General features: G+C 38.2%; 1 protein-coding gene across 1 annotated transcript; it reads left to right on the forward strand.

Annotated features, from left to right (window-relative positions):
* The first annotated feature begins 1,519 nt into the window (after positions 1-1,519).
* Positions 1,520-16,489, forward strand: RRH (retinal pigment epithelium-derived rhodopsin homolog). The gene is made up of 7 exons (XM_034442371.2): positions 1,520-1,646; positions 4,042-4,232; positions 7,785-7,884; positions 10,313-10,466; positions 12,563-12,731; positions 14,306-14,484; positions 15,589-16,489. Exons 1-7 carry the CDS (start codon positions 1,562-1,564, stop codon positions 15,686-15,688), a joined length of 978 nt encoding a protein of 325 aa, XP_034298262.2. The 5' UTR covers positions 1,520-1,561; the 3' UTR covers positions 15,689-16,489.
* The last annotated feature ends 329 nt before the right edge of the window (positions 16,490-16,818 follow it).

The raw sequence follows: 16,818 nt of genomic DNA on the forward strand, positions 1-16,818 counted from the left end.
CACACAAACATGTTTTATGCTGGTCTCGCTACAAAAGAAGAAAAATACAGGCATAAGAAACAGGACAAAAAGACAAATTGCCCTGGCATAGATTTTATAAGAATGCTTCTGAACTAAGTTTCTGTGGTATTCAGTATATGAGACAGAAGAGTAAAAGGGGTGAGGAAAAAAGAAAAAAAGAGACTCAAACATGGGAAGCTGCAAAGAGGGAAATAGTGGTGTGGCATAGGTTAAGTGTTGTTAGTCCCATCTTTGGTTAGTAGAAGAATGTAAGTATTTTTTTCCAAAAAGTAACTCTACTGTCTTTCTCATCCAAGAAGCTTGGATAATAAGCAAAACATTTTCAAAGAAAAAAACCAAGAAAACCTTTTTGAAAAAGCATCACCTGGATGTCTCCTTACTCCCAACTCCGTGTGGTCAGCTGCCCAGAACCCATGTGGTTCTGCTTCATCATTAAACCATCTTTCCAATCAGCCTCCATGTTTCCAGCGTCTTTCTCCAGGCTTGGAACTGAACCAGATGGATATTTCTTCCAACACTGTGTACCCCAAATTCAAATACACTATTATCTCATCATTTCTTTTTATTGAACATAAAGTTGTGGAGGAAGTGCCTGCTTTCCACAACTTTAGATATATAAAAATTTGAACCAAGGAATGGACAGCATTGCACAAGGCCTTCATTCTTAAAGCAGCTTCAGAGAACGCTCTTCAATGATCTCTACAGCTTCTGAAAACTGCCCGAAAGCACACACTGGTTCTTGTGTTACTTCCAGAGAACTCTTGAGAGCATATCATTTTCACACGGCCTCTGCAACTTCCAAAAATCATGTGAAAAGGGTGTGTTTTTGAGAATAGCTGTTGGGTATTGGTGAATGCTGCTTTGCCACCTACATGTCATGTCACCCTTGAAACGCTTTTCATAGTTTCGCCATCATTGGTTTAGCATGTTGTGTAAGTACAAAGTCAATAATAACATCTGCTATAAGCTGGCTTGATTCACAATCCAAATGTTTGATTCACAATCCAAATGTATGTAAGCCAGTTTATAGCAGATGTGTTAGAAATATTTCAAGGTAGACTTGCAGTTTGCAGTGTGCATCTGCAATCTGTTCCTTACAAACAAGACAAAATAATAATAATAATACATTTTTGACAGAAACGGAGTTTATTTTGCTTCATGATTTGCTATTAAAAGTGCTGAAAGTATTACGTTAATAAAACCCTAAAGGCTGAAGTTCAAAATCTGGGTTCTCTGAAAATAGTAAATCTCTTACCACAAGACACAAAAATCTTACTGAAAATAAAAGCAGCTCTATATTGTTCTTTGTTTGACCTAACAAGCTTTTCCCTTCCAAAGGCTAGGAATGTAAGCCCCTTTGCTTTCTTTAATCAGAATCCTGCTGGGAGCCTTTCAAACGAGCAGGACATTTGCAAGAAATTGTAGAAGATAACAATTCAACTTAAAAGGATTGCAAAAGTTTCTTCTTTCTTTCAGAGTTTAGCTCTTGAAGTTTCTTCCCAGTTTTCTTTGCTCTGCCACATTTTGGAATTACCCTATTATGACTGTGGAAAGTAATAGTGAGCTTCCATCAGCCTTTTCACAGAAGGAACACAACATTATCGCAGCATACTTGATCGCAGCAGGTATGAACACTGAATGTATTTGATTAATAAAGTATTGAGGCATCTTAATAAAAAAAAATCACTTCTTTTTTTCAGCTTTAATTAAACTTAAGCAAAGAAATGTGAAGTGTTGAAAATGGATTGCTATTCTTTGGATTTGAAGGGAAAAGGTACTTCAGAATACCCAGGGATATGCAAATAGCCCCTATGTACAGCTTTTTAAACCAAGTATTTTTTTTTCCAGGATAGAATTGCTTTAAGGCAGCAGTCCCCAAGCTTTTGGGCCCTAGGAACCGGTTTCGCGGAGAACAGTTTTTCTGCAGACTGGGGGGGGGGGGGGAACCTCTAGCCAAGGATCACTGGGGTTCAGCAAACCCCCCAAATGCCACCTCGGCTGGCCCCTCCCACCCTTCCCCTCCCCTCCCAGGAGCTTCCACGTGGCCCATTCATCATTCCAGGTAAGTGCAGGGGTGGTGCAGAGGTTCTGGAAGGGCAAAAAACGGACCTCCCAGAAGTTCCGAAAGTCCAGAAATGGGCCTGTTTCTGGCCTCTGGAGCCCAGGGGAAGCAGTTTTCTCCCTCCCAGAGGCTCGAGGAAAGCCTCCGGAGCCTGGGGAGGGTGAAAAATGCTCCACCCCCTGTGGTACAGGCCGCTGACTTGGCCACGCCCACCCTGCAACAGGGAAGCGAACCTGTAGCTAAAGGATCTGAAGCCCACCCCTAGTTGGGGACCCCTGCTTTAAGGCATCCCAGACAAATTCTACTTTTGCTCCCTAATACAGTCTGAAGACCTTTATTTGCTTTCAAATTAAAAGTTCTTCACACTTTAATCTTTATAAGTCTTTTATAGTCACTTGAAATCTGGGCAGACTAGTACTTCAGTGATGGAAAAACCTGTTTTGCATGCAAAAGAACTAAGCTTGTGTTCATGACAATTCTGAAAAAGAGTCTGGAATTCCCCTGCCTTTATGCTATTACCTGCAAGTAAGATAATATTCGACACTTTGTAGAGCAACTTCCTAACTTCTAATTTTAAATCCATATAGCTAAATGTTGGCATAGTTGAGTTTACTGGAACTTGCTTTGATATAGACCAACCTAATACTCCACTAAATTAAATATATCAAGTAAAGTTAATATGTAAAAGAAGGAAATGCTGCGTATTTTAATAAAATGTTGAGGATGGGAGGTTTTTCCCCTCAGAGAAACAAATTCAAAGAATAAATAGTAAGATTGTTGGCTTTTAGTCTTAGGTATCTAATTTCCTTTCCTTTTTCCTGTCAAAATCCATCTAGCCGCGTTTGCAGAACTGATTGTTTCATAGACTATCATATTTTAAACTAATAAGTTGTGAAAACCTAATTCTTGTAGTTAGTTTATGAAGCATTGTATAGTGTGAACCCATAAAATGGGATGGATGACTAAATGAATGCTGAAAATACATCCTGTCTGATTCATATTGTATTCTCCCATATTGTGGTTTTGTGGTGTGATGGTGGTAGAAATGAAATTCTATCCTGTTCTTTGAGAAGATATCAGTAAAATTTGTATTAGGCAACTAATGAATAGTAAGATTGTATTTGTGAACAATTACTAGTTTTTTTTATTTCCATAATAGGACCACAGAATATAAACACTTGGGTATTATATTGTCTAGACTAGTGGTTCTCAACTTGAGCAATTTTAAGATTTGTGGATTTCAACTTCTAGAATTCGCCAGCAAACGTGTAATGGATTTCTGCCCATAAATTATGTTTGGTATTTTTAATTGATTTTTACCTTCTAACGGGCTGGTGATGAAATACCTAATTAACTCTGTACCTGTTTTACTCAAGCTCATGCATAATGTAATATAAACTCTAATTGGATTGGTTCACATATCAATGTAATTGATAAAACATCAATTACAATTAAAAATCATAATTGTTGGGTTCATGAATATCGCCAAGTCAAAGCCAAATAAATTGCCCTATGGATGCATTATGATTTAGTATTGTGAGTGAATTTAGTCTGTTTTTAATTATTGGTAACTTTGAGTCAGTTTTGACTCCAGGTGACTACCTGGATTAGTCCCTGCAGTTTTCTTGGCAAGGTTTTTCAGAAATGGTTTGCCATTGCTTTCTTCCTAGGGTTGAACTGAGGTCACTCAGCTGTCTTTGTGCCTAAGAAGGGACTAAAACTCACAGTCTCATTCTGTAAAACTGCTTAGAGAGGGCTGTGAAGCAGTATATAAGTCTAAGTGATATTGCTATTCCAACCTGGAACAAAACTAATATTTAATTAGGTTTTTAAAAAAGATGATGATGATATGATGATGATGAGTTTAGTCTCTCTAAATACTGTAGTATGAAACTCAGATTAGGTCTGCTAAGACTAAAATTTCTAAAGTTTACTCCCCATTTTTTATCTTTTGACAGGAGTCATAAGTCTTCTCAGTAATATTGTTGTTTTAAGCATCTTCATTAAATTTAAGGAACTTCGAACACCAAGCAATACTATTATTATTCACCTGGCTTTTACCGATATTGGAGTGAGTAGTATTGGCTATCCCATGTCTGCGGCTTCAGATCTGCATGGAAGCTGGAAATTTGGCTACCTGGGTTGCCAGGTACTTGAGTATTAAAACAAAGTATTATATTACGCATATTGTATGTAGCCCTGTTCAAATCAGTGTTCAAAAACAGATAACAAAACAAACAGTGATAAATGTTTCTACAGGTTCTTTATAGCACGAAGAGTTAAACAACACATCTCTTTCCACTGAGTGCATTTGTGGAAAAAACACACTTCTTTGAATTACTACTAAATATCTCTGAGTTTTGGTGCTAGAAGGAAACCATTACCAAAAGACAAGCAAATCCAAAGAAAAGATTAAATTGTTGAAAATGTATTTCTTGGTCCATAAAGTAAATAGATAAAATCTTTTCATAAAAAGGATTATTTAGGTGAACTGACAAATTATACTATTAATTAGAACTTATAGTAATTTATTTGAGTGGTTGGTGGTTTTTTTGAGAGAGAGGTACATATAGAAGCAGATAGTAGTCCATCTTCTGGGAAGAGAGGATTGTTTGATAACATAACACAACAAGCACCTTGCATACCACCTGACTGTTTAATTCTTGGCATCTCCTCTTAAAAGAACTGACTAATGGAAAATATCAAATAAAAAAAACAAAACTAGATGGAGTAACTATCTAACTTGAATCACAACTGTCTCCTCTTTAGAAGGAGTCAGTTAATATACTGGATCCCAACAAATATGTGTAAACATTCCACTTTGATTAAATTTTAAAAAGTCTTGAACTAGGAATATAGAAGAATTATTTAAAAAAAAAATAGCATTGTTAGTAGCTCTATTTCTACAATGCTTTATCCCAGAGATATTGCTGGTTGGGAACTCTTGAAGTTACAGTCTCAACGCATTCACCAAGTTTCAGGAAGTGATCTTATTTTTTCATATCTTATAAACTTGTTACTATCTCGCTACCCAAATTACTTTTCTAGTAGCTGAAAATGAGGGTGCAAAATAGAATATAAAATGTATTACATTTGCCACTAGATGGCTGTCTTGAATAGCACAATACTAGTTTCTAGTTCTTCCTTGAAATTTATTAGGGACAGTCGATTCTGACAACCTCATGGAGAAACAGCATGATTTAAAGGCAGAATATATGATTTGTATTCCAGTGGTTATGAACACAAACCCAGTAGCTCCTGTTAAAAGGATGTGGGCTTAGATTATAGGAAAGGCCTCTTCTGAAGTATCGTTGACAATAAGAGCTGGGAAAGCTGAGCTCTACATGTTCTCTTAGGCAACCCAATGAACAGGAAGTCCTGTCTCATTGTCTGGAGACTGCAAGGTTCTGGATGGAGAAACAGACTCAGATTCTATCCTGCCAACTAGTTGTGGGCTTTTGCCTCCCCTCTCCCAATCTTAGAACTATCATTAGTCTTAGATGGGATCGTACTCTTTGCCGCAATTGCGCATCACCTTGGACTTCCAGATCATGCTTGAAGAACGGGTGGCAGCTTTGGCTAATAAGATCTTTGCCCAGCTACATCTGGTATATCAATTCTGCCCATTTGTAGATTGTCAGGTCCTTCTAATGGTCACTCACAGTTGGACTATTGCAATGTGTTCTACATGGATAGCCCATGAAGACCACTTGGAAACTACATCAGATCCTAAATCAGGGGTGAAATTCAGCAGGTTCTGACTGGTTCTGGAGAACCGGTAGCGGAAATTTTGAGTAGTTCAGAGATCCGGCAAATACCACCTCTGGCTGGCCCCAGAGTGGGGTGGGAATGGAGATTTTGCAGTATCCTTCCCCTGCCATGACCACCAAGCCATGCCCACTAAGCCACACCACGCCCACCAAGCCACGCCCACAGAACCAGTAGTAAAAAAAATTGAATTTCACCACTGTTCTAAATCCAGCAACCACAGCAATTTTGGGCATACTTTAGTATGCCAACGTGACACCAGTTCTACAAAGATTACACTGACTGCCAGTGAGCTCCCATTTGCAATTCCAGATGCTGATTATTATCATCTATACTATAGCATAGTCCTTCATAGCATAGGGAGATAGGCAGATAGAGACTGCCTATCTCCGATGTTTTTTGTCTATCCAGTAAGATCAGACAAAGTTGATGTATTTTGGGTCCAATTGATTAAGCAGTACTATCTATCAGGATCCAGAAAGTGTGCCTTCTGTGTTGGCACATACCTCTGGAATAATATTCATTTTAGATGAGTTTGGCTTTTATCCTGAGAATGTTCTGGAAACTTAAAAAGTGGCTGTTTTCCCAGGCCTTGGGATAGGTCTCTTGTGGAGCCTTATTTGCTATACATTCTATTATTAGGAATGTGTTTATCTAGACACATGGCATTTTTTAATTATTATTTTCATTATTTTTGATTTTTACTCTTCCACAGTCAACCTCCAAATTTCATAAAATCTATATATATAAAAGCAAAATACCACTCACACATCATCACAAAATCTCCAGAACTGTAAAGCCTACAAACTTGAAATTTGCCACGTATGTTCCTCTTGGCTTCTAGGTGCTCACTAAGAAAGGATTTTTCGAAATAACCATCAGAGCATTAGTATTTCCTATATTAACAGGCTCTGATACTAAGGAGTTCTACTCCCTCTCCCCACCTGAAAAGAAATCTGGAATTTCAATTTCAGTTTTACTTTCACAGCAACAAGCAGAACACAGAACAGTTAAGCTAAGCCACGGCTAGGCTCCTTCCTGTCTTCTTCTTGTTCACACAGCAAATACTGTTTCATTTTCCAAACAGCCCTCTGTTGCTAAGAAGTTCTACTCCCCCTCCCCACCTGAAAAGAAAAGAAATGCAAAACACAAGCAGAGGAGAGGAGTTTCACTTTCACTTTCACAGCAGCAACCAGGGGATAGGATAGGGGAGACTTCTGTGGGGCAAGGCTGAGGGAGAGAAGGGGATAGGATAGGAGAGGCTTCTGTGGAAAAAGGCTGAGGGACAGAAGGGGATAGGATAGGGGAGGCTTCTGTGGGGCAAGGCTGAGGGAGAGAAGGGGATAGGATAGGGGAGGCTTCTGTGGGGCAAGGCTGAGGGAGAGAAGGGGAAAAGAGAGGCCGATCACTCATTAATTTTCAAGCTGCAAGTGTTGATTTATCAAGCCCAATCACATAGTTTCGTAGCGGAGCACGGGTATTCAGCTAATAATAAATAAGTAAACATAATAACTCTGTATTAAGCTTGGCTTTACTAATTAGCTGAAAATTATAATGGGACATTAAATAAATGGATCTTCATGTAGATATCTGTGTAGAAGAGACAATGTTTCATTGATAAGAGCCATGGTAGCGCAGTGGTTAGAGTGCAGTACTGCAGGCCGCCATCTGCCTGCAATTTGGCAGTTCAAATCTCACCAGGCTCAAGGTTGACTCATCCTTCCATCCTTCCGAGGTTGATAAAATGAGGACCCAGATTGTTGGGGGCAACATGCTGACTCTGTAAACCGCTTAGAGAGGGCTGTAAAACACTGTAAAGCAGTATATAAGTCTAAGTGCTATTGCTAATAGTAAAAGAAAAGCCTAAGACCTTTGAAAGCAAACAATATTATTTTCAAACATTTTAAACCATGTATTCTTTCTTAAATTCTAGATTTATGCTGCTTTAAATATCTTCTTTGGAATGGCAAGCATTGGTTTGCTTACTGTTGTTGCCATAGATCGTTACTTGACCATCTGCAAGCCTCAAATAGGTATGATGCTCAGAATTCTGCAATAAAGGCATACCGGTTTTCAGTGTAGATTTTGGTGATTTGTTTTGTGGGAAATCCCACATTTTGTACTCTATATTATTTGAATTTTTCATACAGAGTTGTTCAGTTTTGTCAATAAAGTATAAATCTCCTTCATGTTGAGTTTGACTCTTGCTGAATTTCATATCAATTTTTTTGACAATACTTTTGAAATGGTTTCCCATTACTTTTTCAAGAATGTTTTTTTTCTACTTATGTTTACGTGCATTATCTGTTGCTTGTAGGTAACAGAAACAATTGTGGAAACAAAACCTGCTTAAAAACCTGCCCTTTTAAAAGTATACTTGGTTAATTTTGCTCTTGTACTTTGGAGGATTACATAACAAAACCTCCCTCTGTTTTCATTTGAGAGATAATAAGGTTATTTTTTTTAATTTATATTTCCTATTTCTTAACCACCCACACTCTTAATTGTGTGAATGACTGAAGATAGAGCAAGAAGTCAGAGTGTATACCAGATTGGAAATGTCAGCAGGAAAACAAGTATGGAATTGAGATCTCATTAGCTAGTTTTATAGTGTAAGAACTGACCAGGGAATCTGGTTCTGTAAATACCAAAGTGCCTGAAAATATCTCAATACTGAATTGCCAAGATCCCTGAAGCACCTGACCTAAATTCTTTTATCAATGGGAAGCTCTGATAACATGCTTCACACCATTAAGAAGCCAAGCACTGTAATCTTTGGGCATTTTAGAAGATTAAAATGATGCAAGAGGGCAGCCAACTGCTACTGTAGGTTTGAAAGCGTGCTCACCTTTTCAGCAAGAAATAAAAGTTGAAGAAGATATGTCCTGCACAGGCACAAATTAGCTGGGAATATATTTATTGAAGAGTAGAGGAGAGGAGAGGAGAAGAGAGGGACAAATAAACAATCAAATCATATTAAGAAACGGTCAATATAAATCATAAGGATACCAGCAACAAGGTTACAGTCATACAGTCATAAATGGGAGGAGATGGGTGATAGGAACGATGAGAAGATTAATAGTAGTGCAGACTTAGTAAATAGTTTGACAATGTTGAGGGAATTATTTGTTTAGCAGAGTGATGGCGTTTGGGAAAAAAGCTGTTCTTGTGTCTAGTTTTCTGGTGTGCAGTGCTGTATAGTGTCAATTTAACTTTTCATAAATATAGGTTTTGTAAATACTAAGTCAAGTGTAACCATTGCAACCATATTGTGAGAGTGCCTATTATGAATAGGTCATATGCATCAAAAAAAAATTAGGCATCTGTAGTTTACCAGTTGCAATATATGGTTGTGAAAGTTGGACCATAAGAAAGGCTGAGCACCAAAGAATTGAGACTTCTGAACTATAGTGCTGGAGAAGACTCCCTTGCGAGTCCCTTGGATTGCAAGGCGATCAAACCGGTCAGTCCTAGAGGAGATCAACCCTGACTGCTCTTTAGAAGGCCAGATCGTGAAGATGAAACTCAAATACTTTGGCCACCTAATGAGAAGGAAGGGTTCACATTAGAGCCTAATGCTGGGAATGATTGAGGGCAAAAGAAGAAGGGGACGACAGAGAATGAGGTGGCTGGATGGAGTTACTGAAGCAGTAGGCGTGAGCTTATATGGACTCCAGATGATGGTAGAGGACAGGAAGGCCTGGAGGAACATTGTCCATGGGGTCGTGATGGGTCAGACACGACTTCGCAACTAACAACAACAGTTTACAATAGACTGGAATCAGACTGTAAAACTCAAGAGGTTTGAGCTTTATGATAGTTTTGTTCTGATGTCTCCTTTTTATACTTAGTTTAGGCATATGATGAAGCAATTTTGCTAAACTTACATCCTAGTCTAGTCAATGTTTACTTGGAAGACTATCCAGCAATTATTTATTAAGTCTAGCATAATGAAAATACATTAAATTTAGTATTGAAGGCACAGTTACGAGCTAGGAAAGCCTTTGTTTATTCTGTTATCTCTAGACATGATGGACTGCAACTACTCTTAACATCAAGTTAACAAATGGATATGATTATTATTTTTTTAATTTAAACTATCTGGAGGGCACCAAGTTGAAAAAAGATTCAGGTTATAGTTAAGGAAATGTTCTCAGCAACTTTCTCAATTTTTTAATAAATGTTTGTAAATGTGTGCATATGGACATATATATCATATATCATATCGTATTGTATCATCTTTATATGCACACAGAATATGTAATTTTCAATAAGGGAAGTTAGCTGCTTATTATATCCATTGTATGGATATGAACATGAATTTAATATTTGAATAATTATTACATTTGAGTTGTGTATTTATAAAATTTTCATTGTAACTCTTGTATTCTTTGGTTTCAAATAGAAAAGTACAAATGATAGGAAAGAATGAATAGTGGTGATGTTTTGGTTTGCCAACAGGTAACAGATTAACCACTCACAACTATATTGCCCTGATTTTTGCTGCCTGGACCAATGCAGTCTTTTGGGCCTCCATGCCTGTGGTAGGATGGGCAAGCTATGCTCCAGATCCAACTGGAGCTACCTGTACCATAAACTGGAGAGAAAATGACACGTATGTTCTTTTTATGGTGAAGTAGAACATTCACAATGGTAATTTTGCACTGTTAGAATCTCACCGAAGCCTTAAAACCTTAAAATTTGAACAAGCATTGAACAGTTTGGAAGGGAACAACCGTCTTACAAATCACTAAGGGAGAAAATTTCATCCACAGCAGAGGTGGGTTTCAGCAGGTTCTGACCAGTTCTGGAGAACCGGTAGTGGAAATTTTGAGTAGTTCAGAGAACTGGCAAATACCACCTTTGACTGGCCCTGGCCCCATCTATTCTCTGCCTCCCGAGTCCCAGTTGATCGGGAGGAAATAGGGATTTTGCAGTAACCTTCCCCTGGAGTGGGGTGGGAATGGAGATTTTACAGTATCCTTCCCCTGCCATGCCCACCAAACCATGCCATGCCCACCAAGCCACGCCCACAGAACCGGTAGTAAAACATTTTGAATCCCACCACTGGTCCACAGTGTTTAAATCTGGTACATCCAGGACACCTGTTCTGTCCCCCTTCCTCACACAGTAATACCAAGCACGCCTGCCAATATTTTATTAGGTAAATAGATTAGAATCCTTGGCAGACCAAGGTTTTGGCAGCAAACTGCCGAATGCCTGCCAAGACTGTTTTCACTCCCATAAAGCAGAAGAGGACTTATCTTCAGTCCGTTCCTGGAGCAACAAATTATCCATGAGACAAGAGTTTAGTCAATGTTCAGTCCAAAATATATCCAAGCCGAATGTCAGAGATCACGATGTGACTTTCAGGGTTTAACTTTGTCCGTCACAAAGCCTGAAGAGCAATCCCACCCACTTTTATTCCTGGTGGGGTGTGGCTCCGTGACTCATCTCAATCTCTGGCCCTCCCACACCTCTTCCATTGCTGTGCATGCTTCTCCCTCCGACGCTACCTGGGATCAAGCCAGGATTCATCCTCCTCGCTCCTCATCAATTGGTGCTCCGATATGCCTTCCTCCTGGCACATCCCAGGCTGTTCCTCCTGGCCTTCGGATGGAACCTGAGGCATTGCCAGAAAGGAGGGTCCTGGAGAGGGAGGCCTTGTCAGTTCTTCCCCATCATCTTCTGAGTCCTCTTCCTCTGTTAGGACAGGCTTGGGAGTTGGGGTCACAACACCACCATTCAATCTGGGACCATTGATTGTGTTCTGATGAATAATTAAAGACATTGCTGTACTTATTTTAGTATTAACCTTTTCATTTATGACTTGAAGAAAAGAATATTTACATAGGCTGGAAACAAAGGCCAACATAATATGCCTAAATCTTGTCAAGGCTTAATGGAAAGGTCCAATGGATAAGCAGAAGCAATTTGAAAAAACCATAGGGTCCTCTCAGGGACTGCCATAAAGAAGAGGGAGTCAAACTATTCTCCAAAGCACCTGAGGGTGGGACAAGAAGCAATGAGCGGAAACTAACGAAGGAGAAAAATAACTAGAACTAAGGAGAAATTCCCTGACAGTTAGAACAATTACTCAGTGGAACAAGTTGTGAATGCTCCAACACTGGAAGTTTTTAAGAAGATGTTGGATAACCATTTATCTGAAGTGGTGTAGGGTTTCCTGCCTAAGCAAGGCTAGAAATTCTCCAAGGTCCTTTCCAATTCTGTTATTCTATTCTGTTCTGTTCTGTTCTGTTCTGTTCTGTTCTGTTCTGTTCTGTTCTGTTCTAGTCTATTCACAGGTGTGAACTTTTGGGTAGACCTTGCTTTCAAAGACAGTTGTGTTAGACATGGATGTAGGCTTAGCAGGGGCAAATAGGTAGTGTCAAATGATATGAGGTAGAGCTTGCATTGTGATCTCACAATGCATGCTTCATTATTTAGGAGTAATTGTGGCTAGGAATGGATACTTCTGAATCTTTATTTACCTGTGAGCAAGCCCAAAGATCGAATTTCTACAGAATGAGTATTAGATTATTGCCTAAACTACTTCAACAAATAGCTAGGTTTAGAATATTAACTACCAACCAATTCAGCTATTTAAGTTCCACATAATTTTAGAATACCCTCAGGTAATTGTGTCAATAATATCAATCAATCAAAAAAGAAAGGTTTTTCAGTTATCTGTTTGGTCTTTTTCACTTTCAGATCCTTTGTTTCTTACACTATGTCAGTAATCGCTGTAAATTTTGTTGTCCCCTTATCCATCATGTTTTACTGTTACTACAATATTTCTCAAACTTTAAAGCGATACGCCAGGAACACTTATATAGAAAGCATCGAGGTAGATTGGTCGGATCAAGTTGATGTTACAAAGGTAAGGTCATGATGTGAGAATACATTTTTTCTCTTTCAGAATTATCCTGTGTATGATACCAAGAAAAATAAGCAGTACATACAGCATGATCTCTCTCCCTCCCTCCCTCCCTCCTGTCTCCCCCTTATTTCTTCATCACTCGGCACCGCACTCGCTAAGCATAAAATCATACGACCACAATGTTCCGTTTTTTCTGGCAGAGGGCTTCAGGAGGCTGGCGTGGCTGAAAATGGAGCTCAGGAGCCCGTTTTCGCTGGCAGAGCACTTGGCCATGCCCCCCCTGGCTCCCCCAAGGTCAAACACCACCCTGAATGCATTCCTCACTGAAATCGAATTTGACACACCTGCCTTAGAGGATAAGATATTCCAAAGAGCGGGTGCTGCTAAATAGATACTAAATATGCTTGTTATATTTTCTCACTATGCTCATTTGCAAAAGATTGTAATGGAAATATTTGAGTTTAATGTTTGTAATCAGCGACATGTGTAGGAATCAGGTGTTAGCAGATCTTTGTAATATAGGTGAGATGTATAACTATGCAAGTGAGAAGAAAAAAAATCCAAAGATATTGAGACAATATCAAATTACAGAGCTACTTGTGCTTCAGGTTTTTGAGTTTTGGTTTACAATTTATTGCAGAACCAGCATACAATACAGCCATAAAGAGTCACTTTGGATAGTGAGAGGGGTGGCTAAATCAATCAATCAATCAATCAATCAATCAATCAATCAATCAATCAATCAATCAATCAATCAAATAAATGAAAAAAGCCAGTGAAGGGAAACAGGCTTAAACAAATTGGCATTTAATTTAAAGTCTCAGATAAGAAACGTCAAGCAATACCATTTAAGCATAAAACAGACTTCAGAGCAGGGCATTTAGAAAGTTTTACATATAGATTGCAAGGAATTAAAATTGTAGAATTTAACATTAAATTCTATACTTAAAAAGATATTTGCTTGGACAAAGGAAAAATTGGAAAAAGATTGAAAATTTATTTTTCCCACACTTGCATGGAGAAACAGTTCAGGGCCAGACAGAACATTTCTGAGTAGCTGTCCAGGTATGATACTTGGGAAGAGAAAAAGACTGGACTTAGCTACAGGACCGAGTAGCAATAAGAGCAAAGCAGCTAGAGAGAAAGAGAGAGAGAGAGAGAAGGGAGGGAGGGAGGGAGAGAGAGAGGGAGGGAAGGAGAGAATCTTGTGGGCAATGGTTTATATGATTTTGTAGCAGAACTAACTCCTCCCTGTCCAACCACGTTGTCCCACTGCAATTTTTGTGTGTCCTTGGATAACATTGGAATCACTTAAGTCAAAGCTTGTGTAACCCGACATTGCCTGCAGATTGAGATATGAGCCATATGGCAATTCTCTACAACATACATTCTTAATCAGCACAGATTATAATTTCTTCTTTCTATTAGGATTGTTATAACACAGTATATCTGGAAGGTGTAGAAAAAAGAATGACTAGGCAGAATACAAGTTTGAGGAAGAAACCAAATAGATACTTAAGACAGACTTAACAAAAATATTAAGGAGTTACAACGTTTTTTGTTTTTGTTTACAGATGTCTGTTGTCATGATTTTGATGTTTCTGATGGCTTGGTCTCCATATTCTATTGTGTGTTTATGGTCTGCATTTGGGGACCCAGAAAAAATTCCCCCCACGATGGCAATCATAGCCCCACTGTTTGCAAAGTCATCTACCTTCTATAATCCCTGCATTTATGTGATTGCAAACAAAAAGTAAGTGGCTCTATTGCAGGATTGAGTCCGCATGGATGGAGGAAGGAGACATGAGTTTTATGTAGTCCTGAAGAATGCAATATTTTTAAAGATAAGGAAACCCCTGTGGTTAGAAAGTTTGAATTGGAGTAGGTCTTCTTTGTAACTATTTGGTATTAAAATGGAATTTTATCATTGATTGTAATTGTGTATTGATTATAATTTCACATTTATCTCACAACTTAAAATCCCATTTCCTCCAGCACCATACACTATGTACACTGCAGGGGTGAAATGCTACCAGTTCGGACAGGTTCACCTGAACCGGTAGTAATAAAAGCTACCGATTCGGGTAAAAAAATGCTACCGGTTCGTACGAACCGGTATTTCCGATGATCAGCTGTGCCATGTGATTTATATTTGCTAGAAAGCAGGAAATCCCGCTTTCTAGCAAATCTAAATCGCGTGGCATAGCTGTTCCCCCCCTTGCTGTTCTTCTTACCTTAGAAAAGGCTTCTTAAGCCTCCTTTTTCAGTGCTGTGCAGTAGTGCCTGTGGTGCGCATGCATGCAAAGTGCGCGTTCGATGCGCAATGCGCATGTGCACACAGCAAACCAATAGGAGACTTCAAAGCATTTCACCACTGGTACATTGAGCTTGTGATTAATATAACATTTCATGCAAATCATTAAAATGTGTTAATAAAAAGCTTATCATCAGATTAGTTAACTATGAAAAATCACACAGATTAAGTGTTCTTTCTTGATGGTGAGGATTACACATTTATAACACAGTTCCAGGAATTGCCATTGTTGTCCATCTGCCAAGCCAGTGGCCTACTGCTACTCTCCTTTTTCTATCTGTCACTTTCAAGCAAACCATATGTGGTAAAAAGCAAGGGAAGAAAGTTCTTGCCCACTGCCCCAGAAATTAGTATGGATTAGGCCCAGAGAAAGAAGCATGAGAATAAGCAGCAGCAAAGGTACAGGTATCAGATCTGTAGCAAAGATCATGACAATGCTCCTATGGTAGTAAAGAATTAGAGATTAGATTTCTTTCCTATGTTGCCTGGATCTTCTGCTGATCTTTTTTCATCAGACACTTAAAACATTTCTCCCTCTTGTAGGTTTCGAAGGGCCATCCTTGCACTAATCCAATGTCAAGTACGACAGGAGGTAACAATCAACATCTTGCCAATGCATTTATCTCAAAGTACAATTGCATAAAGATACAGCTTTAAAGCCGATCCAACTCATCATGTTTTTTTGTGTTGCAAAGAAAGTTAGAACTACTTCACATGTAACTATGTATTGCTGTATAATAACTTTGTCGTCTACTGATTCTATTTGACTTTATGGTTACAATATGATACTAGAATGATGCATACCCCATGTCTTTTGTTTCATATGAGACACAAGCTTCCTGGTATCCAATTCTCTGCTTTACTGTACATGGATAATGGTTTTATGGATTATACTATAAATATATATATATATACTAAAACCAATTCAAATTGGTTTAGGGTGATTAGTACAGTTGAACAATTAATACTTGAGTATTTTTTCAACTGTCATTCAATTTTGAAATTTAAACAAGACTGTAAACTGCTTCAGTGAGAAATCCATTAAAAAGTGTAATGAAATTTTCTATTGCTAAAAAAATATTCAATGATCCTAGGAGAAAAAAAGCATTTATTATACCTTCTATTACTCATTTTTGTTTTTTGCAAAGTTGTTGTTGCCAAACATATTAACCTCTATTAAAAGAAATGCTTCAATTGTTGGAGAGCTAAGCAAATATTTGCTTTAGAAATAAATAAACAGTTTCAGTTTCTATCAATAGTTTATTCAAATTTTGTTAAATTGATCATTTGTACCATCAGCTATTTTTTTAAAAATTACTTTTCTGTACATTATTACGAGTATCTTTAAATTACAGATCTGCAGTTATTGTTTAAAAAGTAATAATGTAATTTTGAAACAACATATGGTAAATAATAAAGCATTTTGGAGATGCAAAGACTTCCACTTCAAGCCTCCACTTCCACTTTAAGATGGCTTCCAGGGCTGACATCTTTCCTGCATTATAGTGATCTTAGCACAGTGTAGTAGTTATTCAAACAACAGAACTGATTTTATAGAGGAATAATTATACTCACTATGTCGGTGTTAATTTCAAATTACACATGCACTTTTTAAAAATTGTAGTATCTAACTCCTTTTTTTGTAGCAGTCTTGCTTTCAAGATGGATATAATTTTACTACTAATGCTTTCCCCTTTTGACACAATAAAGAACTAGTGATGTCAAATGAGCATTTGCAGAGTACCTTTGAAGGTTAAGTAATTGCAGCTCTCA

Source organism: Pantherophis guttatus, chromosome 8 (genome assembly GCF_059756535.1).
Source record: "Pantherophis guttatus breed Tessera chromosome 8, ASM5975653v1, whole genome shotgun sequence".
NCBI classification, from domain to species: domain Eukaryota; kingdom Metazoa; phylum Chordata; class Lepidosauria; order Squamata; family Colubridae; genus Pantherophis; species Pantherophis guttatus.